Raw genomic sequence first — 21,133 nt, forward strand, 5'->3', positions numbered from 1 at the left:
AATAAAATATCTTCTTCTTTTTTTAAGTTTAGTACTTATCAATAGATTTTATCTCATATAAAATAAGATATAATTTGTTATATATTGGGTAGCTTTTAGTAATTTATGTAAAGATTAAATATTTTTTTCAATCCATATTGTGTTTTAATCCCTTGCCTACTTAATTACGATATTTTAAAAAGTTTTTGGTGGTAATATGTAAAATTTCCTAGTTTATAATACTCCTTCCCTCCCTCCGGCTTCAGCTTCGGGGAGGGAAAATTTCTCCTCCCCTTCCCCCGGCCCCAAGATCCAAATATTTTATCCACTTATCAAACCGAATCGATTCGGGACCAGGGAGGGAGTCCATCCAGGAGCTTGGATCTTTCCGATCCGGTGGGCGAATTTCTTTTAGATTTTGATCCCGATTGCCGAAATCTTCGTCTCAGAGCATTTCTTTTGCAATGAGCATCTCAGAGAGTTAATATATTCGATCTTTCTCCTATTCTCGGAATTTTAATTTTTTTTAGCGTTTTCTTTGTCAAACCTCCGTTTTTGGGATGATTGAGAGAGTCATGGGGGTGGATTTGGGAACCACGATGTCGAAATTAGGGTTAAGCTTGAACTCCGATTACGCTTCCATAGTTTCGATCACTATGTTCGTGGCGCTCCTCTGCGTGTGCATCGTGATCGGCCACCTGCTGGAGGAGAGCCGATGGATGAACGAATCCATAATTGCTCTTCTCATTGTGAGTTCTTTGGCATAGAGATCTAGTGTTTGATAGTGTTTGTTCAGCTAAATGGGTTGAATTGGGGTGTTATTGATTGCAGGGACTGTGCACTGGAGTAGTTATTCTTTTGACCACGGCAGGGAAAAGCTCGCACATTTTTGAGTTCAGTGAAGACCTTTTCTTCATTTACTTGCTCCCGCCGATCATTTTTAATGCTGGGTAAACTTCTACATGATGTTTTATATCTAATTCCTGATTTCCACTTGAGAAGGCTTTGCTGTATTTCGTCGTCTAATATTTATTGAAGAATTCTGCGCCAGGTTTCAAGTAAAAAAGAAGCAGTTCTTCCGCAACTTTGTGACAATTATGCTGTTTGGTGCAGTTGGAACATTGATCTCATTCATCGTGATCTCCCTTGGTGAGTTCTGAATCAGTTCATATTTATTATATGTGACTTCTTCCATGGTGGCATATGAAAATGCATGAACCTTTCTATTGTGAAACTAATGAATCTGGGGGATCATATCTTGCAGCAGTTTTGCTGTTTCGAAATTCACTTTCTGCAAGACAGAAACTGTTCATATTAACTTAGTGACAACGTGGTTGGGTAGTAAGTTTGAGTGCTATCATGAAAATAGATATAGCCCTTCCATTTGACCTGCTCCTTTCCCTTGTCAGTGGGTGAAATAAAAAGCTATTGCATGATGCCGTTGGTTCCGTTATACCTTCTCTTCAAGTTCGATGTGATATGTAGATCAATTTGATGTAAACAACTTAATGTTTTCTCTCTTGGTTCATCAGGTGCTATAGAATTGTTTAGAAAGCTTGATATTGGTGCACTGGATGTTGGTGATTTTCTTGGTAACCCCTCTAACTCTCTACCATTTCTTGTTATGATCTCTACATCCAGTGGTCATATTCCATATTTTCAAATTTTCTTTGTTTCTTGACTCAGCAATTGGGGCAATCTTTTCGGCAACAGACTCTGTTTGCACCTTGCAGGTTGTGAAAAAATTTCGGATTAACACATCAAGTCATAGCCAATGAAATGACAGCTCACTCTGTTTGTAAATTATGTTGGCTAAGCAGGTGTTAAATCAAGACGAAACACCTTTACTATATAGCTTGGTCTTTGGTGAAGGTATTGTTAACGATGCCACATCAATAGTGCTCTTCAATGCACTTGAGAGCCTTGATCTAGGCCGCATAGATGCTATGGTTCTATTAAAGTTTGTAGGCAACTTTCTTTATTTATTCTCTACAAGCACCTTGCTTGGAGTATCTGTAAGTTTTTACTTTGCAAGTTGCATGACTCACAATATTCCCCCTCTCTTCCTCCCCATCCCTTTTTAGTTTTCACCCTGACTAGACTTTTCTCTTTAATGTGAGTAAATTCCTTTCTCCAACTGAAATTTCTAATTTTTGCAGGCTGGATTGCTTAGCGCTTACATTATCAAGACATTGTATTTCGGCAGGTCTGTGAAGGAACAACTTGAGATTCATTCTCTTCCACCATGCTGGTTTCGCATAAACATTAGAAATGGCAGCTGTGTTACCTACTTTTTTTCATATATATATCTACAAACAAAAACAAGTTGCCATGCTCATTTGCTATTTCTTAGTTCTTTTAGTAAATAAAATGTGAAGAGCCAGAAATTAGTTAGCTTCTTCTTTTGTAGAGAATTTTATTGCTTCCTTTTGCCTTTTTACCTAGGCATTCCACTGATCGAGAAGTTTCTCTTATGATACTCATGGCTTATCTTTCCTATATGTTGGCAGAAGTAAGTGATTTGTCCAAATACTACCTATGGAAATAATTCTTCTTTTCACATCTCAATAATGCTACATGCTTTGGTACTCATTTATGCTGACCTATTTCTTGCTAACAACTTAATCTGTTTTGCAGTTATTAGACTTGAGTGGTATTCTCACAGTATTTTTTTGTGGAATTGTAATGTCACATTATACCTGGCATAATGTGACAGAAAATTCTAGGGTTACAACAAAGTATGTAATTAATCAACTTTGTCTTGACATAATTTTCTTCTATTCAAGAACAAGACTCGCATTATTTACTAGCTTTCTATCTTTTTATTGTCTGCTTATTCTCAGGCATACTTTTGCCACATTGTCATTTATTGCCGAAGTTTTTCTGTTTCTGTATGTCGGCATGGATGCGTTGGACATTGAAAGGTGGAAATTTGCTAGTAACAGGTACTTTGTTTCTTACTACTGAATATTAATTTTACAGGGGAGAACAAAATGGGTTCCTTTAGATTATAGTAATTTGTCCAGTGATGAAGATGGTGGCAAATTTTAATGTTAAACTAGTTAGGTTTTGAATTTTGTCTATCTTGATATTTTCCTTTTCTGTTTGGCATCCTTGTTTGCATAAAAAAATATATATATACGTCCTAGTTCATGATGCTAAACCTCTGCGATAGAGGTGAGCATGGGGCGGTTTAAGGAAAGGTAAAAAAGGGTAGTATGAAGAGAAAAAGTGACAAGAAGGAAAAGAAAGAAAAGATGGAAGGAAACAAAAACAGAGTTCAAGACATTTAGACATCAATAATTGATATCCCAAGTTGGATTCATGTTAGATTCAACTAATGATCCGACCCACATCTAGTCCTTATAATATGAAAATAAAAATTATATGTTTCCAAATTACAACCACTATTGGGCTCATGAGAGGCCGATATGACTCACACCAATTTTGGCCCATAGCAATACATATCAGCCAATACATATCAGTATCAACTGATATTTCAAATATTAAGATTGGGAGAAGGCAGCAGTTGACTATGTAGTGGCAGGCTTAATTAATAGGCGATACTTACCCTTATCTGACATGAATACTTTAGTAAAATAAGTTTTAATTACTTTAGTTACTAACGAGCTAGTGTACAAAACATGCCAACATCGACATCTCCGCACAATCTAGTACATTTATTTTATTAGGAAAGCAGCTATACAAAGTTTTTATCAACATTTTTGTCTATGCTGTATTTCATTAAAAACTTGAGTATGTTTATTCTTGAACTCCAAATATTTACTACTAGCTGAACCTTGATATCTCCTATATTTTTAGCTTTTAGTATTTTGTTATTTCTGATTAATTTGACTTCTCGGATTACCCATAATTTTTTTCCTTTCTGATGCAGTCCTGGAAAATCAATTTTTTTGAGCTCAATTCTGTTGGGCCTGGTACTGATCGGTAGGGCTGCTTTTGTTTTCCCAATCTCCTTCCTGTCTAACTTAAGTAAAAGGAATCCAGAAGATAAGATCACCTTCAATCAGCAGGTAAATTTGCTTATTGGTCATTGCATTTCTGTTCCCATAATACAGCCAATTGTCAGCATGTTAACCTTCAAATTTTCTTCATCAGGTCGCAATATGGTGGTCAGGTCTCATGAGAGGAGCAGTATCAATTGCACTTGCTTACAATAAGGTTAATAATTAATTTGATCTACAGAATCTGACTTCTCTTAGATGGCTAAAATGTAACTTACTGTTCTGGCAGTTCTCCTAACTTGAAAATTAACTAGTAAATGTTATCTAAGTTCTAATGACCATTTCGAAAGCTGATTCACATGACAAGTGTTCTTTCTATATTTTATCATCACCGTAGATGCAGCTCTTTTGTGTGAAACTTGTTACTCTATTTATATTTCAAAACCATGATAAGTACTATAAGAAAAATATTTGCTCCTTGTATGCTAATTTTGGTTTTCTTGTTTAAGTTTTAGAAGAAAATGGTGGTCATTGGTATGTATTATTGTTACAGTTGATTGTGTAGATAAGCAACCTGAAAACTAAGTTTCTAAGGGCAAACCACTTAAAATTAAATTTAGTGGGGTATAAGAAATTTTATATGTATTGATGCACTGAAATGGAGCTCTTCAAGCACTTGTTCGGAAAGTCATGACTTGTCTGATGTATGGAAATTGTTGTCATATTGCAGTTTAGTAGATCTGATCTCACCCAACTGCCTAGCCATGCTATCATGATTACCAGTACAATAACGGTTGTTCTGTTCAGCACAGTGGTAAGAATCCCAACCTGCTTATTTTCAGACTATTGCTATTCCCGTACCTGCTTATTCCCAGACTATTGCTCTATCATCAGGCTATGCGTATCTTTCTTAATTTGTCAAAAGTAAAATTGTCTTAATCTAAAGCTGATCTGTTTAGTATTACTGAAATTTAGCACTACATTGCTGTTACTGTATGCACAATCTCTTTAGTTATGTCTTCTACTAGAAATAAATTTTCGATGGTTTCTATAGATGAAATTCCAAGTAGTGTTACTGAGATCACATCAAACTTCACTATTAGAACATAAAAGTGATGTTGACCATTAGTGCTAAGCCAAACCCAATTCAGCTTATTGTGGTTTTATCCAATTCTAATATTCTAGCGTTTGTGGTTCAATTGGACTCAATTCTGAGTCAATTGCATTGTTTTCTTTGGGCATAGTTTGATTAGTCAGTTGGGCTACCCAACTTTCAATTTGGGAAATTTTTTCAGATATGTGTTTTCCATATTGATTAGATTGAGTCACCGGATAGGCCATGGCTTGCATTTGAGCTTTCTCTTATCTCCAAGGTGAAAAAGGAACAACTCCTGACATCAAAGCTACCATATCCTCCATCTCTAAAAGGAATTTTCAAGGTTGTTCCTTGATTGCATGAGCCAAAATTGCGGAACCTAAGGTTACTAACTCCGCATCATGGCAAGTCCTATCTTGAGATCTTTCTTTTGTCAGGATTTGGCTCCTTTCAGATGGTTGGCATTGAGTGAAGAGCTGGTCATAGAAGTTTGTGGATTCTTCTAGTAGCTTTCCTCGGCTTTGAGTTGTACTCTAGTTGACACCTTATATTATTGTGATGAGGATATTTTCTTAGGAATGTCCTCTGACATGCCATGGCAAGAATGTATCATTGTGGCCTTGCTCAATGTTTTGATTATTATAATCATCATTGTGCTCACATAATAGCATTTCTGTAGGTTTTCGGGATGATGACTAAGCCTTTGATGATGCTATTACTACCAACAAGGCATCTCAGCACTTCATCTGAGCCTTCCAGTTCATTCTTCGAGTCGCTACTGGGAAATTCACAGGGTTCTGAGATTGGTGCTGTGCAAAGTGTCCCTAGCCCGTCTGGCTTCCATATGCTTTTCTCAGCACCATCTCGCTCAGTTCACCGTTATTGGCGCAAATTCGATGATGCCTTCATGCGACCAGTGTTTGGCGGTCGTGGCTTTGTTCCATTTGTGCCTGGTTCACCAACTGAACGTAGTCTCCATATAGGAGGCGAGCCGCAGGACACAGAAAGCCGAGAAAATATACTGCAGGATTCTCACATTCGTGTATGTTCTAGCAGCAAAGATTGATCACGAGGCTTTGGAAATGCATGTAAAGCAAGTCTTTTTGAGCCTTTTCTTTTCTTATTCCATTCTCTTCAGCAAATTCTGTAGATTACTACCACCATGCATGGAAAGGAAAATTAAGCTCCTGTGAGACATTCCTACTGTAGAGCCTCTCATAGTTGTAGTGTATCTGTGTTCATGTGTATGCAAACTACCTCATTTGGAAATTTGCATTTATGTTTGTATTACCAAATGGACTGATGATTGATAGGAACTTCTATGTTGTTTCTTATACGCTCAAGTAACAGTAAGCGATAAATAAGTCTCTGTTCATTGTGAAATATGAATAGTTTTTTTTTAATTAAGTCTCTTTATGCTGGTATGGTATAGTAATTAAATAATAACTTAACTTCTGTTAGTATATTAGTTTATCATTCTCTCTCTCATCTTATTCGATATTATTTTTGAAAAATAATTTAGTAATAACTTAAAATTATCATTTTGCCCTTAGATTAGATGGCGCCTAATTAACGGTCACTTCAGGTATAGTTGAAATTTTCTTTCTCCGGTAGTATTTTAAGTTGAGATATATGAGAAAAGTCTTTATTAAATGTAACGTAATATGAATATATAAAGCATTTTAAGTCCGTAATTTTATATAAATATATATATTACTATTATTATTTTACATCCAATCAGGGGGTGTTTTCATCATTCTAAAAATAGTTTAAAACTCTATAAAGTAGCTTTCTCCATTAGTGATTTAGTATTAATTTTAACTTAGCAAAACCATTATCCACCCACACAATTTAACGATTTCCATTAGAAAGAAAGTTGCAGAGAATTGGATAAATTTTTTAATACATCTAAAATAATATTAATAGGATTTTAATAATAAAAATACGATAATATATATATATATATATATTCAATATATTTATTAGATTTTTATAATTTAAAATCTGATTTTAAATGTATTGAAAAACTTATTCAATTATCTATAATTTTATCTCTAATGAAGATCTTCAAATTCGACCACTAATATAGTCGAATACAATAGGACGAAAAAAATAATAGATGCACTTTAATTAAGACATATAAGAATTAAATATTTAAGTTAAAAATAAATTGAGCCAAAACCACAATGAGAAAAACTATAATTTCTCCATAATAATTTTGACCAGGGCATACAAACACCTAGAAGAAATCAACATCTACAGTAAATTTCGAAGCATAACAAGGGCATTTGAGTCTTTTCAATGAAGCGTCTTCTCCTCCCCGTGCTTTCGATACTAACGAAGCCAACAGAGAGCACTGCGCTTATTAAACAACGAGGCGCTCTCTCTCTACAATCGCATTTCCTCGCTCTCGATCTCTCGATTCATGGCTTCCATCACCGGATCGGCAATCTCGATTTCCGCCAGGCCGCGGCAGCAGAGCCGGGTAACGATTCGATCGCGTCTGATTTGTGGTTCTTGATTTCTGCTCCGCTCCTTTTTTTTGTGTATTTTTCTTTTCTAGCAATGGATTTGAAGAGTGATGATACATTTTTAGCTGTTCTTAGATGTGGTGGATTATGAACAAAAGGTTCCATTTTTATGGTACTATATTGGCAAATAAGGTGATCCTTGGGAGTATTCGTACGATGGACTCTCAATAAGAAAGCTCATTGCTTTTTAGGTAATCTACAATATTAATATATAAAAAAATCTGATCAACCTCTTAGAGAAGGTCCACAATTTAAAGAAGCTAGTCAACAAAGTTTAGTACTTTTAGTACTTTAACTATACTTGATATTTGTTATCATAATAGTATATCATAATGGGAAATCATCTCCACATGGTGATTCACCACTGTGAAGGTATATTAGTTGGTTCTTGAATGAGTGGTACACCTGTTTTCGGAATCAGTAGATTGACCGCTCCAACTATGGCATAGGTATTATGGACTTTCATTCTCGTATTTGTTACTCTTTGAATCTTCGCATGCCAAGTATTGATTTAGATGGACTAAGCCGCACTTTATTTCACTTAGTTTATTTGTCATGATGAAGGAACAATGCAATGAGCTAGCATGTATTTGGCAACAAAATGGTAATGCATATGTGAGTCATATGACTGGTGATAGTTTGGAATCATGCTGGCCACTTATTCTCTCTTGCTGCTATACTTTTCCAATGGTTTCAGAAATGCAGAGTTATTGACTTATTGTGTATTATGCACCATTCGATGAACTGTTAATGTTAGTTAGGTAAATGTCAAGGATGAGAGTGGTTTTCTGGATCTACTATATGTTCGAAGAACACTGCATGTATGGTTTGAAATTATTGTTCCTGTAATGTCAAAACGTCTACCATTTTGGAGGTCAACATTAGCTCAGCACATTTCTGTGTGAAAGCTTTCTTCAATAGTAGTATAGCAGTTGAAACACTTCCTTTAGCAGGCATCAGCAGACAAGATATTATTTAGAGCTTTTGTGTTTTAAAACACATCTTTGTATCCCATCATTAAATTTTATTTGTTTGCAACATAACTAAGTCTGTACATGACCTGCAGGGAATTAATGGGATTTCAAGTTTGAAATCTGTATCTTTCTCTACCCTAAGAATGAGATATCCTTCTATCCATTTGCAGCAGGCTCCATTGCAATTTCGAATTTCTTGTGCTGTATGTATCTCTCAACTCTCTTGTGTAACTCATATATGTTCTCATTCAGTATGTCTTTCAAAGTTAATCGGGTCTTTCCTAGCTGTCAATGACTATAATAGCGGCTCATCTCATCTTCTTGGGGAATATTCTAAAATTTAAATTTTATAGATAACTGCATATAATTACAAATGACACCCTTCTTTTGGATGCCAACAGACCACATGACTTTGTAATTTCTTTTCCTTGTATAATTTCCCTCTTGAATACACGACTTTTTATGTATATATCTCTACTAAAGATGGTGATTCCTAGGGATTCTTTTTCAATGCAGCACTTTGAATATCTTATTGTAGACTTGTGCTCATCAAATTCTTGACCATGGCATTAATTAAGTAGGAAAGAGATAAAATTAAAAATTCCTTATCTTCACCAGAGCTGCCTTGCTTTCCTTTTCTCTTCACTACTAGTAAATGATGATTAAGGGCCTCTTCTAATTCCAATTTAGGCTCATGCAGCCAAGAAGCATTCCCTTCAGCAAGTCCTATAGACATTGAAATATTTTATATGAGGGAGGAAGATGACAACCTGCTGTCTATGGATTTGCTTGTCTTTAAGGCACAATAAAGCCAAGGAGCCAAATGAAGCATATCCCACATGTTAATCTCATTGCAAAGTTAGAATAAGATCTTCTAGGCTTTATAATAATCTAGTTTCTGACTCTGACACAAGAAGATTTTAAGGACAAGATGATTTATTTCTTACGTTCATCAGAACAAAGGCCAATCCCAAAAACTGAAAATTAGACCCTATTACTATTACAGCATTTCATTTTATTGATGCCATGATCTTTAACACTTGCAACTTGTAAGATCTTTCAGCAGTCGTGATGTTGCATATGTTCATGCTGCTTCATTTTAATAGTGTGATGGTGATATTAATAGTGATAATGTCACCTTTATCCTTGATCAGGCCAAAGAAGAGACAGTGGAGAAGGTATGCACAATAGTGAAGAAGCAATTAGCACTTTCTGAGGACACAACTGTTTCTGGGAATTCAAAATTCTCTGAACTCGGTGCTGATTCACTAGATACGGTAATCTTCATTTCTTTTCTCCAGTAATATTTTGTGTTGTTCGGAATTCCTCATACTATGAGAAGGCTTCAATTATCTTGAAATGTCTAGAATTTGATGGCTTTGTCCTTGACACCATTTAGGAGCAATATTGACAAAAGTTTTAAGAGTTTCCTCGGCTATTTTTTGGTGCAATATGCTTGTTGTCAAAATGAAGCAGAGATTCTCATGCCAGCTTTTTGGATAAACAGCAGCTTTTTTTCCTTTCTTGAGGATATTGATATATGAGTTTGTTATTGTAGGTTGAGATTGTGATGGGGCTTGAAGAGGCATTTGAGATCACTGTGGATGAAGGAAGTGCCCAGGACATTACAACGGTGCAGGATGCAGCTGATCTTATTGAGAAGCTGGTCTCAGAGAAATGATCGTCTTAGGTCAATAAAATATTAGCAAAACTGAAAGGCTTTATGCCTTTAAGCCATATAGTTTTGCCATCTTACCTCACTACTTTCAGATGTTAGATGTGTTGGACATCTTGTTTCCTTGCCTGTTCTCTTATCTGCTTTTCTTTAAGAAAAGAAAACTAGTTTGAAGTTAAAACTATTTAGAAGTACCTCAAGTGAAGTAGATAAATATCTTCTGCGTTGGAAATCTTGTAATTTGATTATAATTTAGGAACTAACATTTGATCGTATCCCTCAGCTTCTATTTGAATCACCAGCCTTACTCTCTTGAGATTTATTGTGGAGATATGAGATTCCACCCAGTAAACAAGCCCATTCTTTCCCCAACAGTTGAATGTGCTCCAAATCTTGAATTGGGTATTTTGTCTTGGCATTTGTACAATATTTCTCATTTTCTCTACTTCCTGCTAGTTTTTTGTACAATAAATCACCGGTTGGCTGAGCGATTACCGATCTCAAACTTGGAGATTAGTAGCTGAGAGTCTTCAGAAAACTCTGGGCGATTCCGTTAATTAATTGGACACGTTACAGTTTAACCCCATTTTGGTGTAATTTTAATTTACTTGAATGTACTTTAAAACTTAAACTATAACCTCTGTGGTTGAGATTTAATTACCACTTTTAGATTTTGGTGGCTGATGAGTTGCAACATAACCAAACTTGCACTACTATCATCAAATCAAACTATATTTTCATAGGGATTATTAAGTTTTGTTATGTCCATAGTCGTTGACCATGGAGAAGTTAAGTGCTGAAGTTTAAATCATCAAAGGGGTTTATTTTGTGAAAAAAATCTAAAAGGGTAAGTTAAAATCAGGCCAAACATAGGAGAGGTAAATTGTAATTTCTCCATAATAAATTGCATTTTTTTAAGGCTTTAATGTTGATCTTAATTCTTCCATTATAAGTTCTTATTCTATGAAACAAACTATATTCCTTAGTAGGTCAACAGATAAATGCACACAGAATTCATCTAACAACTTCACTACCAAAAGCCACTCTTCAATGCAATGTTTACCTTCGACACCCAACATCTGTTGAATGTATACACTACTAGTGTAAGTGAAAATCTAGAAAATTTTGACAAAAAAGCTTTTGGATATAAAGAAGATAAACTTCCAACCTGTGTGCATATCTATCTATAACCATGCTAAATGGTGATCACAGCCCTGAATGGTGCAATCTATATCAAAACGTTCTGAAGTCACATTGTCACCACACCTTCGACCAAAAGAGAATTTCGTACCACCAGTACAGTAAACATAATATCTACTGATATTGCAAAATTCACAATTTAGCTTCAGATGGCGAGAGATGCGGCCCACTTCTATTGAGTTAATTCAATTACCATTGGACTTGCTTAGGATCACAAATGTGAAGTTAAATCCTAAAAGTCTCAATTATGAAAGTAAACACAAAAGAACAAAGGAAAAGAAGAGAAACAACGACATAATTATTTGTTGCGCTTGACAGCACGCCTTCCCTGGCCCTTCTTTGGTGGACCCTTCCCACGTCGCTTCAACATTTCCAATTTAGCCAATCTCCTGAAAAAGGAAGAAAAAATTCTTGTTTTGAGTGGCATGATGGCTATTAAAATAAAGTAACTTGGGAACAAAAAAGTATTCTAGGAGATAACACCATTTACAAATACAAATACATAAATTTTTTGACTGTTATCACCTTAGGACTTCCCACATAGAGCGAAGACACGAAAAAAGGAAAGACACAAAACAAACTACCATAAGGAAATTGGCCTGTCATTAACATATTATGCAAGATAAACGGCGCTGAATTTCTACTGATTGCTATTGTTATTCAGTAACTTCTGTTTAGTTTCTATCTTGTCCAACAGCAGTCCAATCAACTTAGCTACTTTATTTGCATCCACAAGTTAATGACATCAACATCTAAGAAGTCGGCACAATGTCAAGCAAACAAACATAAAAACATGGCATTTCCATTGATAGTTGGAAGTTGGAACTATTGTTTGTCCACAACAAATACAAACCAAAGTGTAACAAAATAAAGCAAAGGTGTAAAAACAACTATTGATGGCCTGAACAAGCAAAGTAGGGACGAAGATTAGAGTATGAAAGGTGTAATTTTGCCCTACTTTTCGATAGGACAAAATCTGAGCTTCGCATAGTTTACTTACTAATGGACCACATTACTGCTTTCTGAGTGCAATCCAGCCAACTGTGGCAATGTGCAACCTCCCGACTATACAACCAGAAATGGGTTAGAAATGGGCTATGAACTCCTTCCATTACAATAATAGGACTGCGCAGGGAGTTTGAAAATCCTAAATGACTCGGTAAGAGAATGATGACCCTATCAAGTTGGATAGCAAGCGAACTGTGGAAGCATATCCTTTTTACAACTTCTGGGTAAGAAGTGGAGATATATCAGAGGTCTATGAATAAAAAGCTGCACTGCGACCTTTTCTTAAGAAGTCAAGGCTAAAAGAAAGGTTATTGATGATTCCAAATAAAATAAACCACAAAATTTCTGCAATTCCAAAATTTATGATAGGTGGGAGATCTGACTCAAGGATTCAAGTAGTTCAATAATTTAACAAAACCAGGATCATAATACTTTAGGTCGAGAGAATTGGGGGAAAATTGGGCAGGTTAACCAAAGGAGAAAGAGAGTGATAAGAAAAGGGAGCAAGGAAAGCAAACACATAAGAGAGCAACAACAAAGATTGGATAACCTTGGCCAACTATCCAATTTCTACTCAAGAATACGGGCCCCAGTTATTCTATCATGTGCAGCAGTACACACGTAAACTCTTTAATTTGACCCACGAGTTGAAGATTCAAGATCGGCAATACCCTTGCACAATTAAGAACTATAATTATGTTTTGGTGTCCAATGTGTTTTATTAGGTCGAAATGATATCTTTCGAACCTTAGTTACTAAAAGTTAACTCACCCACCGTCTAAAAGCTTAGGCGATTAGAGAAGCGTGGATTTTATATTTTATATTCTAACACCAAACAAGTATGATAGTAGAGAGTATGGATTCTACAAAGACATTTACAAATGGTGGTTTTTATATTTTTCTAATTTCTCTCCTAAATTTAAATAAGAAGAGAAATTTTTTTCTTTCTATCATATTCTCTGCACCCAAACATAGCCTTAGCGTGATGGCAATATCATTATGTTATCACAACTAGTCATGGAAACAACCTACCACGTACATCTTACCCTTCCTAAACCATTGGGCCCATAGATGCTAGACGAGTAGTCTTCTTGCTCTCCGTTGTTTGCCACTCAGGAATGGAAGTTTCAGTTTCTTCCCAGGTTTACAGCTCTCAAAGACATGGTCTGGTTCTTCGATCTTTATCAGACCTTCAATCCTCTTAGTTTTGTATAGTAGCTTTGGGGCACCACTGATATTAAGATTGCCTACGCACATTTGGGGACCCATTATGCAATCAAATGCATTTAATCAACTTCCAGTTTCTAGAAGTATTATTGACCATTCCTACATTTCTTGTATTTAGACAAGGGCTAGAATTTATGAACTTTTAATTTTCAAATACAGCAACACAGGAGAACATTCACCCCATGCCTGAATTTGATAAATAGTTTATGCTGCAGATATAAAAAGAACTTGTTATACAAAGTAATCTTCTTTGAAATATTTATGGAAGGAAATAACCCTCTTCATGAGAAATGAATAAGTGCACCTATTTGAAGCGAGAAGCAGCAAAAAACTACTAAAAAGATGGACACATAACAGATCTTCCATAGCCTAGTATTTAAGAGATCATGCCATATTGCTGCTCAAGAAAATCAAAGCTACTAACACCCTAAAATTTTCAGCAACTCAGAAAGACCAGTTAGATGGCATCTAATAAGTAGCACCAGTTAATTTATGGTTAAGAAACTGATAAACCACCAAATATCATAGTGCTCCTACTATAAGTTAGTCATCAAAAAGGAACCAGGAATGGTACTTTTCTCTTGTCTCAGTAACAAACAAGAATCAAGTACCACATAATTTCCAGCTCTTATGATCTAATGTTGCCTGAAATAAAAGATAACTATTTAGGATATCAAATATGTATCCAAGGAATCCAAAATTTCTATCTTGTGCAGTTCTTTTTTACATAGCCTTTTCACCTCAAAAATATAATAGCACTTGCCACCACAACAGCAGCTAGTCAAATCACCCTTCCGCACTCAAACTTTAGCCTACTACCAAAACCTTTTATAGCTCTTAACAAACATAGAATCAAGAAAATTTCGACAATGCATTCACCAAAACCAAATTTTTATCTAATTTTCAACCAATCTATATTCCTCACAAACCCATTTATCCATACTCCTACAGCTTCACAATATGTCAGAGTCCTTCCAAATACCCATGAAGACATCACAACAAACAGCATGCGAACACCCCAAAAAAAAAAAAAACTCCAGATTAAATCGATCATCCGTTCCGTTGGAAATTTTAGACCGAGAAAGAGCAATCAAGATTAGAGAAAAAGAGAGAGTTCTCCTCCTCTTCATGGGCCTTCACTGATCCGGTTCCTAAGAAAATCCATTTGTTCCTACGCCTAATGTGCGCCCTTGCAGATAACCTCTATGACATAACAACAAACAGTTGGTAGGCATACACAAATCTATGAATTCTTATATCGATTTAGGAGCAAGAAAGAGTAGAGATTAGATTAGAGTAGAGTAGAGCGAGAGAGCGAGAGCAAGGAAGAATTATATTACTCCTTCTCTTCGCGGGCTTGGACTAAGGGGTCGTCGTTCTTGATGTCGTAGGGATACCACTGCGCGACCTGCTCCCCTATCAGCTTCTTGCGCAGGATCTTATGCGGCGACCGCTTCCCCGTGGGATTCAGCACGTGCCCGAATATCGCCGCACGTGCCTCCGTCACCCCCTTCACCGCAGCCGCCGTCAGAAGGCTCCGAAGCGAGCTCATCCCGACTCCCCCTCTTCTCTCTCTACCCTTCTCTCTCTCGCTCTAATATTTAAAACCCAAACCGAATAGATTTTCTCGGCATTTGGAAAAACTATATATTTTAGTTTTTAAAAAAATAGAAAAATTATCTTTCATTATATTAAAAAAAAAGTGTGTTTAATATCAAAAAAATGTATTTAATTCTACAAGCCCTATCTTACTATTACTAAAATATAAAGACTTTTTTTATAAAATAGCCCCATTTAGCACCTAATTAGCATAACAATTTTAATTTAGAACTCTCTACTTTGAGATTTTTGCACTAATGTGAAACAAATTTTTTTTTTTGATATTTTTATTATTTTAACTTTGATTAGTATCATTTTAAATACATTGAAAAGTTTATTCAATCCTGTATAACTTTATCTGTTACAAGAATTTTTAAACCAAAATATCTGTTACAAGAATCTTTAAACCAAAGTATCTTAAACGGTAATTTAGATAGACACTAAGTAATTTATAAGGGCATCAAGTTCTCTATCCTAGACAGTTTATATTATAAGCTGAAATACTCAATTTGAAAGAGAGCAGCTTAACTTGACTTCCAACTCTATATACCTTGCATAGAGCTCTTTGCCTTACTAATTAAGGGGCTTACATCTTTGTTGATTAAGGGACACTTAGATTTTGAGCTAATTAGTCGTTAGACTAATGATGTACTACTAATGGATAATTACAGTAGTATGGATGGACAAAGCTACTTGCAATAGCCTTCTTTGATTTTGGCGAGCACTAATTAGCAAGTTGAAGCTCTCTCTAACCTAGAAAGTGACTTTGCAGTTAGAGCAAACCTATAGAAGTTTGCTTTGAGTATAGGGTGCTGCCTACTCTATATTTTATGTGTAGTAAACGAGCCGAGCCTGAGCGAGCCGGCTACTGCTCAGGCTCGGCTGGAAATTAATTTCGAGCTTCTTTATTGGGCTCAAGCTCGGCTCGCTTCAGCTCGAGCCGAGCCTGAGCCAAGCCTGATCGAGCCCGAGTCTGAAACAAGCCTATTATCAAGCCTCACTTCGAGCCGAGCTGGCTTGAGCTGGACCAAGCCACAACATATTTAAAGTGAAAAAAAAGCTGAAATTGAATAACAAATTTTATATGTAAATAAAATAAAAGCCAACCAAATTGACTATAAAATTTAAAATTAATCAGTGATTAGCAACCACACCCATTTCAAAATTTTTACCGGTAAATATAATAAAAGCCAACCAAATGAACTTAACTTAAATTATACAAAACCTTACTAAAGCCAACCAAATTATCGTACAAATGAATTTAACTTAAATTATACAAAACTTTACTAAAGCCAACCAATTAATCACACCAATTGCAAAATATTAATATATAGTAATTCATCAAAATTTGGCTCAAAACAAATCCAAATTTTGACATGACATCCAAATCATAAGGAAGGTGAGAACTTAGATTTGGGGATTAGGGTTTTATAATTTATTTTTATATCGAGCCGAGCCTGAGCGAGCCGGCTTCATCTCAGGCTCGGCTCGATATTGATTTCAAGCCTCTTTCAGCAGTTCGGGCTCGTCTCAGCTCTGATTGAGCCAGGCCGGACTCGAGCTCCAGTCGAGCCGAGCCCGAGCTGCTCGATAAGCTTGACACCCCTATATGTGTGTAGGGTTGCTATGATAAATATACGAAAATTTTGGATAGTAGGACAATCATCTAATTTGAGCCATCCATTATTCATTTCATACCTCTATCCTACATCACCTTCATTTTTGTATAAAAAGATGTATCTCTCATTATAAATGACTCTAATTTCTAAAAACTAGAGTCTTATAATAAACCTGTGTGAGTTGAGAGCTAAGGAATAAAAGAGAATTATATTATGATTCATGTTTTATTTTTTCTCCTCTTGTTGTATTTAAATTTAAAAGAAGATTGTCCCCACCTCCCAAAGAAAATAGAGAGTCATACGGACATGCAATCGATAAAAGGCTAAATTCGTGACAATTAGTATCAGCCGCTACGGTTGACAGGTGTGACTTATTATTATAATGTCATCTTTCAAAGCTAATTATTAATGTGGTTTCTAAAAAAAAGTTTTCTAAGCATGGCAAGAGCAAAGAGTATATACGAGAGATTGTGTCCTTAGATAATCGTGCATCCTCACTTGAAGATAGCCTTAGGTGCATGAACGATAAGCTAGAATTGCTAAACAACCACATGGGTTTTGAAAAGTGCACACAACATGTGGATGCGAGCATTGAAGCTACCATGGGCGCCTTCAAAATCCAATTTTGTGAGTTCAAGGTGAAGCTTGAGCAATTAAACAACAAGCGAGTTGTTGAGGGTAGCTTATTTTAAAAATTATGGTCTAAAATTACAAAGGTCGAAGATCTTAACCTAAGATTCACTCTATTTGAGAGTGTTATTGTGCATAAATATAATATTATGAAGAAGACATTTATGTCACATATCTTAAAGTGTTAAGGATTCATGAGTGTACATAATACAAAAGAGATTTTTTTTTATTGAGAACTTTCTTTGGAGCATAAATTATGATCTCAAGATGTTGAGTACAAGCTAAAAGTGTAATTATATACTATGAAGGTTGAGTTCCTTATTAGGAAGAACTTTCCAAGCTAAAACATAATGAGACACTTATTGACTATGTTAAATGATTGACTCATTTAATGTTGTCCATTTCGAACGTGTTAAAAGATGACTATATATTCTGCGTTAATATTTAGTCATGAACAATAATTAGAAAAATATCTGCAAAAAATATACTAAGAAAATCTTCAAGAAGCACAACTAAGATGTGCTTCATATCCGCTATGAAGTTCACACAGATGCTTCTGATTATGCCATCGGAGGAGTTCTTATGCAAGAAGGACATCCGGTTGCCTATGAAAGCTGCAAGTTGAATGATACGGAGCGGAGGTACACGGTGCATGAGAAGGAGATGACGGCGGTCGTACATTGCCTTCGTGTGTGGAGGCATTATCTCCTTGGGTCTCACTTTGTTGTGAAGACCGACAATGTGGCCTTGAGTTACTTTCAAACTCAAAAGAAGCTCTCTCCAAAGCAAGCAAGATGGCAAGACTTCTTGGCGGAATTACATGGTTTTGGAATACAAACCAGGTCGAACAAATCAAGTTGCGGATGCCTTAAGCCGCAAGGCGGAATTGGCTACTCTCAAAGCGGTGGCAAATGAGAGTATAAGCCAAGTGCAAGCGTCACTTTTGAAGAAGATTCGTGAGGGGATGCAAAAGTCCGATGGCGGAGACCCTCAAGAAACTTGTGGATGAAGGCAAGACGCGACGGTTTTGGGTCCAGGAGGGACTCATCATGACATCGCGTGTACGTGCCACGGGCGAACAACTTGCGAAGAGAACTGCTCAAAGAGTGTCATGACACCTTGTGGGCGGGTCATCCGGGCGTAATCGGACCTTGGCTCTTGTGGAAAGAGTGGCCAAAGATGGGGGAAGACGAAGAGTATGTGCGCACTTGTCTCATTTGCCAACAAGAAAGGTGGAGCGCGCGAAGCCTTGTGGGTTGTTGGAACCGCTACCCGTTCCTGAGCGGCCATGGGAAAGTGTCTCTTTGGATCATTTACTGCCAAAGGTCGGGGACATTGGCTCAGTGTTAATCGGTTCTCAAAGTATCGACTTTCATACCGACTCCGCCGCATTGCAGCGCTGATGAAGCAGCTCGGTTGTTCCTAAGGCATGTGGCCAAGTATTGGGGAGTCCCGCAAAACATCGTGAGCGATAATCCTCGGTTCTTGGGGCGGTTTTGGACGGAGTTGTTCAAACTCTTGGGGTCACTCTTCTTCTCCACAAGCCTTCACCCCCAAACCGACGGCCAAACGGAGAGAATAAATGCTCTTCTTAAGCACTTTGTTAGTGCCAATCAGCGAGATTGGGTCAAGCTACTTGACATTGCCCAATTCTCGTACAACTTGCAGCGGAGCTCTGCATCCAACAAAAGCCCCTTGTTATCATGGGACAACAACCTTCCTCACCTTGCCAAAGAGTGGCATCGGAAGAAATTGCCAAAGCCTATCTTGAGAAGGCAGCCCAAAAGATGAAGAAGTGGGCGGACAAGAATAGAAGGCCGCGAGACTTTAAGAAAGGCGATTTGGTGTTGATCAAGCTTCAACCGGCATCGCTCAAGTTCTTTCGCAAGGTGCACAAAGGACTTGCTCGCAAATATGAAGGCCCCTTTCCTGTCATCAATAAAGTAGGCAATGTGTCCTAAGTGCAACTCCCCGCTTGGCTTAAAATCCATCCGGTTTTCCATGTGAGTTGCCTACCGTATCATGCCGATCGCGAAGACCCTTCTCGCAATGTGTCAAGCCGGCCAAACCCCACAACGGCATCGCTTGAAAGGCATGACACCATATTTACGGACTCTACCCAATTACAGAGACCGAATACTTGGTCAAATGGAAGAATCTTCCAATGTCAGAAGCTAGTTGGGAACTTAGAAACTCTGCGGCATGAAGAAGACAAAGTTCAAGCCTACCAAAAGAAGAACTTGACGAGCACGTAGAAGTAAGTCATCATGGTAGCAGCCGAAGATCACCTCGACGAGGACGCCGAGAGTCTAAGTGGGGGAGTCTGTTAGGACCGTGTTGTTCGCAATGTCGGTCCTATTGTATTTTTCGCTTTTCGAGTATGTAAATGGGATGCCAAAAAGTGTCTTTTGGTTTCCTTCAAGAGCTCCTTGCGAAGCAACCTTGGGATCGCAATATTAGTGTCGTCGCAACACTAGTTTGGGTTTTTCCCCGCACGTGCCTATAAAACACATGGGCCAAAACCCCAATGGGGCTTACTTTCAAAACGTAACGCCCCACAAGACCTTTGAACCCCCCGGGTTGCAGAATTGGGGATGCTCATACTTAGTAGTATAGGAGAACTATCGAGAAGCATTAAGTGAGCCATCGCAACCGAAGTATCAATGGTGTTCATTTTGCCCTCGATGGCTATCCTGCCCCTTTAATTTTCTCGTCTGATACCACTTGTCACGGACAAAGTCTTTGAGATAGACAACGACCGCGCGGCACTCAACTTTCAAGTAGCAAAGTTAAGTCATAAAGGATGAGAAAGCAAAGAAGAACTTACGATTAGAGATATCTGATCCATTAGCACTATCTAGGGACAAACCTATAACGGTAAGTCAGAGAAGGAAACTTATGTTTATTGGCATGATAACAAATAGTACGATCACTAATGCAATAATCTACACCAGCGCAACCCACAACTTTATGTCTAATGCGATGGTCAAATGACTTAACCTCAAGCTAGATAACGAGGACAATCGCACGAAGGTAAGTAACTTTAATGCTCGCTTGATCTTGAGTGTGGCTAAAGAGATTGAAGTTAACCTTGAAGTATAAAAAGGATGAACCAATATAACAGTGATGAGCTTAATGATTTCTAGCTGATCCTTAGCCTAGAGCTCCTTATTACTACCAAAGCCGCGTATATGTCTTGCCTTGGGACAATGAGTATCATGGGGAGATTAAAGTGAATGTGTTGATAGTCATGTAACTAAATAAGATAGAGAGTCAAGATAAAAGCATGTGCCGTACTATCCACAACTTCAAAGATAGAAACATTTATAATGATTGTCTCAGCGGAGTATAATCATCTTTAAATAGTATAATGACATGAGGTCGAAAAAGTTATCCAAAAGAAGGTTTCTCGGTGAAATAGTGGACCATATCATCAAGGTAAATTTCGATGCATAATCAACAATGAATACACTCCACTAAACTACATCTTTAGAGTTCGAAGAGGAGTGGAGAACATGGAAGCTACTATGAGATGCAAGCTTATTCAACCATCAAAGGCACCATGTGAGATAACGATGTGAGTCCAAAAACTAGCCAAGCTTGCGACAGAGGGCAAAACTCAATATATAT

General features: G+C 37.1%; 3 protein-coding genes across 3 annotated transcripts; 2 read left to right on the forward strand and 1 right to left on the reverse strand.

Moving 5' to 3' along the window:
* Positions 1-227: 227 nt before the first annotated feature.
* LOC140760804 (sodium/hydrogen exchanger 1-like) lies at positions 228-6,443 on the forward strand. The gene is made up of 14 exons (XM_073097822.1): positions 228-728; positions 811-929; positions 1,031-1,128; positions 1,512-1,571; positions 1,666-1,712; positions 1,800-1,994; positions 2,139-2,185; positions 2,425-2,491; positions 2,617-2,717; positions 2,823-2,924; positions 3,875-4,013; positions 4,099-4,161; positions 4,675-4,758; positions 5,720-6,443. Exons 1-14 carry the CDS (start codon positions 540-542, stop codon positions 6,104-6,106), a joined length of 1,698 nt encoding a protein of 565 aa, XP_072953923.1. The 5' UTR covers positions 228-539; the 3' UTR covers positions 6,107-6,443.
* A 923-nt stretch (positions 6,444-7,366) lies between these two features.
* Positions 7,367-10,399, forward strand: LOC140761345 (acyl carrier protein 2, chloroplastic-like). Its single transcript, XM_073098623.1, has 4 exons — positions 7,367-7,525; positions 8,638-8,748; positions 9,700-9,822; positions 10,104-10,399. Exons 1-4 carry the CDS (start codon positions 7,466-7,468, stop codon positions 10,224-10,226), a joined length of 417 nt encoding a protein of 138 aa, XP_072954724.1. The 5' UTR covers positions 7,367-7,465; the 3' UTR covers positions 10,227-10,399.
* Positions 10,400-11,558: 1,159 nt separating this feature from the next.
* On the reverse strand, positions 11,559-19,585 carry LOC140761254 (uncharacterized). The gene is made up of 3 exons (XM_073098516.1): positions 19,520-19,585; positions 14,996-15,249; positions 11,559-11,809 (listed from the first exon to the last, which is right to left on the reverse strand). Exons 1-3 carry the CDS (start codon positions 19,583-19,585, stop codon positions 11,719-11,721), a joined length of 411 nt encoding a protein of 136 aa, XP_072954617.1. The 3' UTR covers positions 11,559-11,718.
* Positions 19,586-21,133: the final 1,548 nt, after the last annotated feature.

Source organism: Typha angustifolia, chromosome 6, assembly GCF_048772165.1.
Source record: "Typha angustifolia cultivar Huaian chromosome 6, ASM4877216v1, whole genome shotgun sequence".
Classification (NCBI taxonomy): Eukaryota; Viridiplantae; Streptophyta; class Magnoliopsida; order Poales; family Typhaceae; genus Typha; species Typha angustifolia.

Excerpts from the sequence above, each read along its gene's own strand:
- LOC140761345 (XM_073098623.1), top strand. The coding sequence starts at position 7,466 with ATGGCTTCCATCACCGGATCGGCAATCTCGATTTCCGCCAGGCCGCGG. Across the intron at positions 7,526-8,637 it reads GGCCGCGGCAGCAGAGCCGG|GGAATTAATGGGATTTCAAG; the intron begins GTAACGATTCGA and ends CATGACCTGCAG. Across the intron at positions 9,823-10,103 it reads GTGCTGATTCACTAGATACG|GTTGAGATTGTGATGGGGCT; the intron begins GTAATCTTCATT and ends TTGTTATTGTAG.
- LOC140760804 (XM_073097822.1), top strand. The coding sequence starts at position 540 with ATGATTGAGAGAGTCATGGGGGTGGATTTGGGAACCACGATGTCGAAA. Across the intron at positions 729-810 it reads CCATAATTGCTCTTCTCATT|GGACTGTGCACTGGAGTAGT; the intron begins GTGAGTTCTTTG and ends TATTGATTGCAG. Across the intron at positions 2,718-2,822 it reads AATTCTAGGGTTACAACAAA|GCATACTTTTGCCACATTGT; the intron begins GTATGTAATTAA and ends GCTTATTCTCAG.
- LOC140761254 (XM_073098516.1), bottom strand. The coding sequence starts at position 19,585 with ATGCCGTTGTGGGGTTTGGCCGGCTTGACACATTGCGAGAAGGGTCTT. Across the intron at positions 15,250-19,519 it reads TTCGCGATCGGCATGATACG|AGCGAGAGAGAGAAGGGTAG; the intron begins GTAGGCAACTCA and ends TTTAAATATTAG. Across the intron at positions 11,810-14,995 it reads CAAGCCCGCGAAGAGAAGGA|GAGATTGGCTAAATTGGAAA; the intron begins GTAATATAATTC and ends TTCCTTTTTCAG.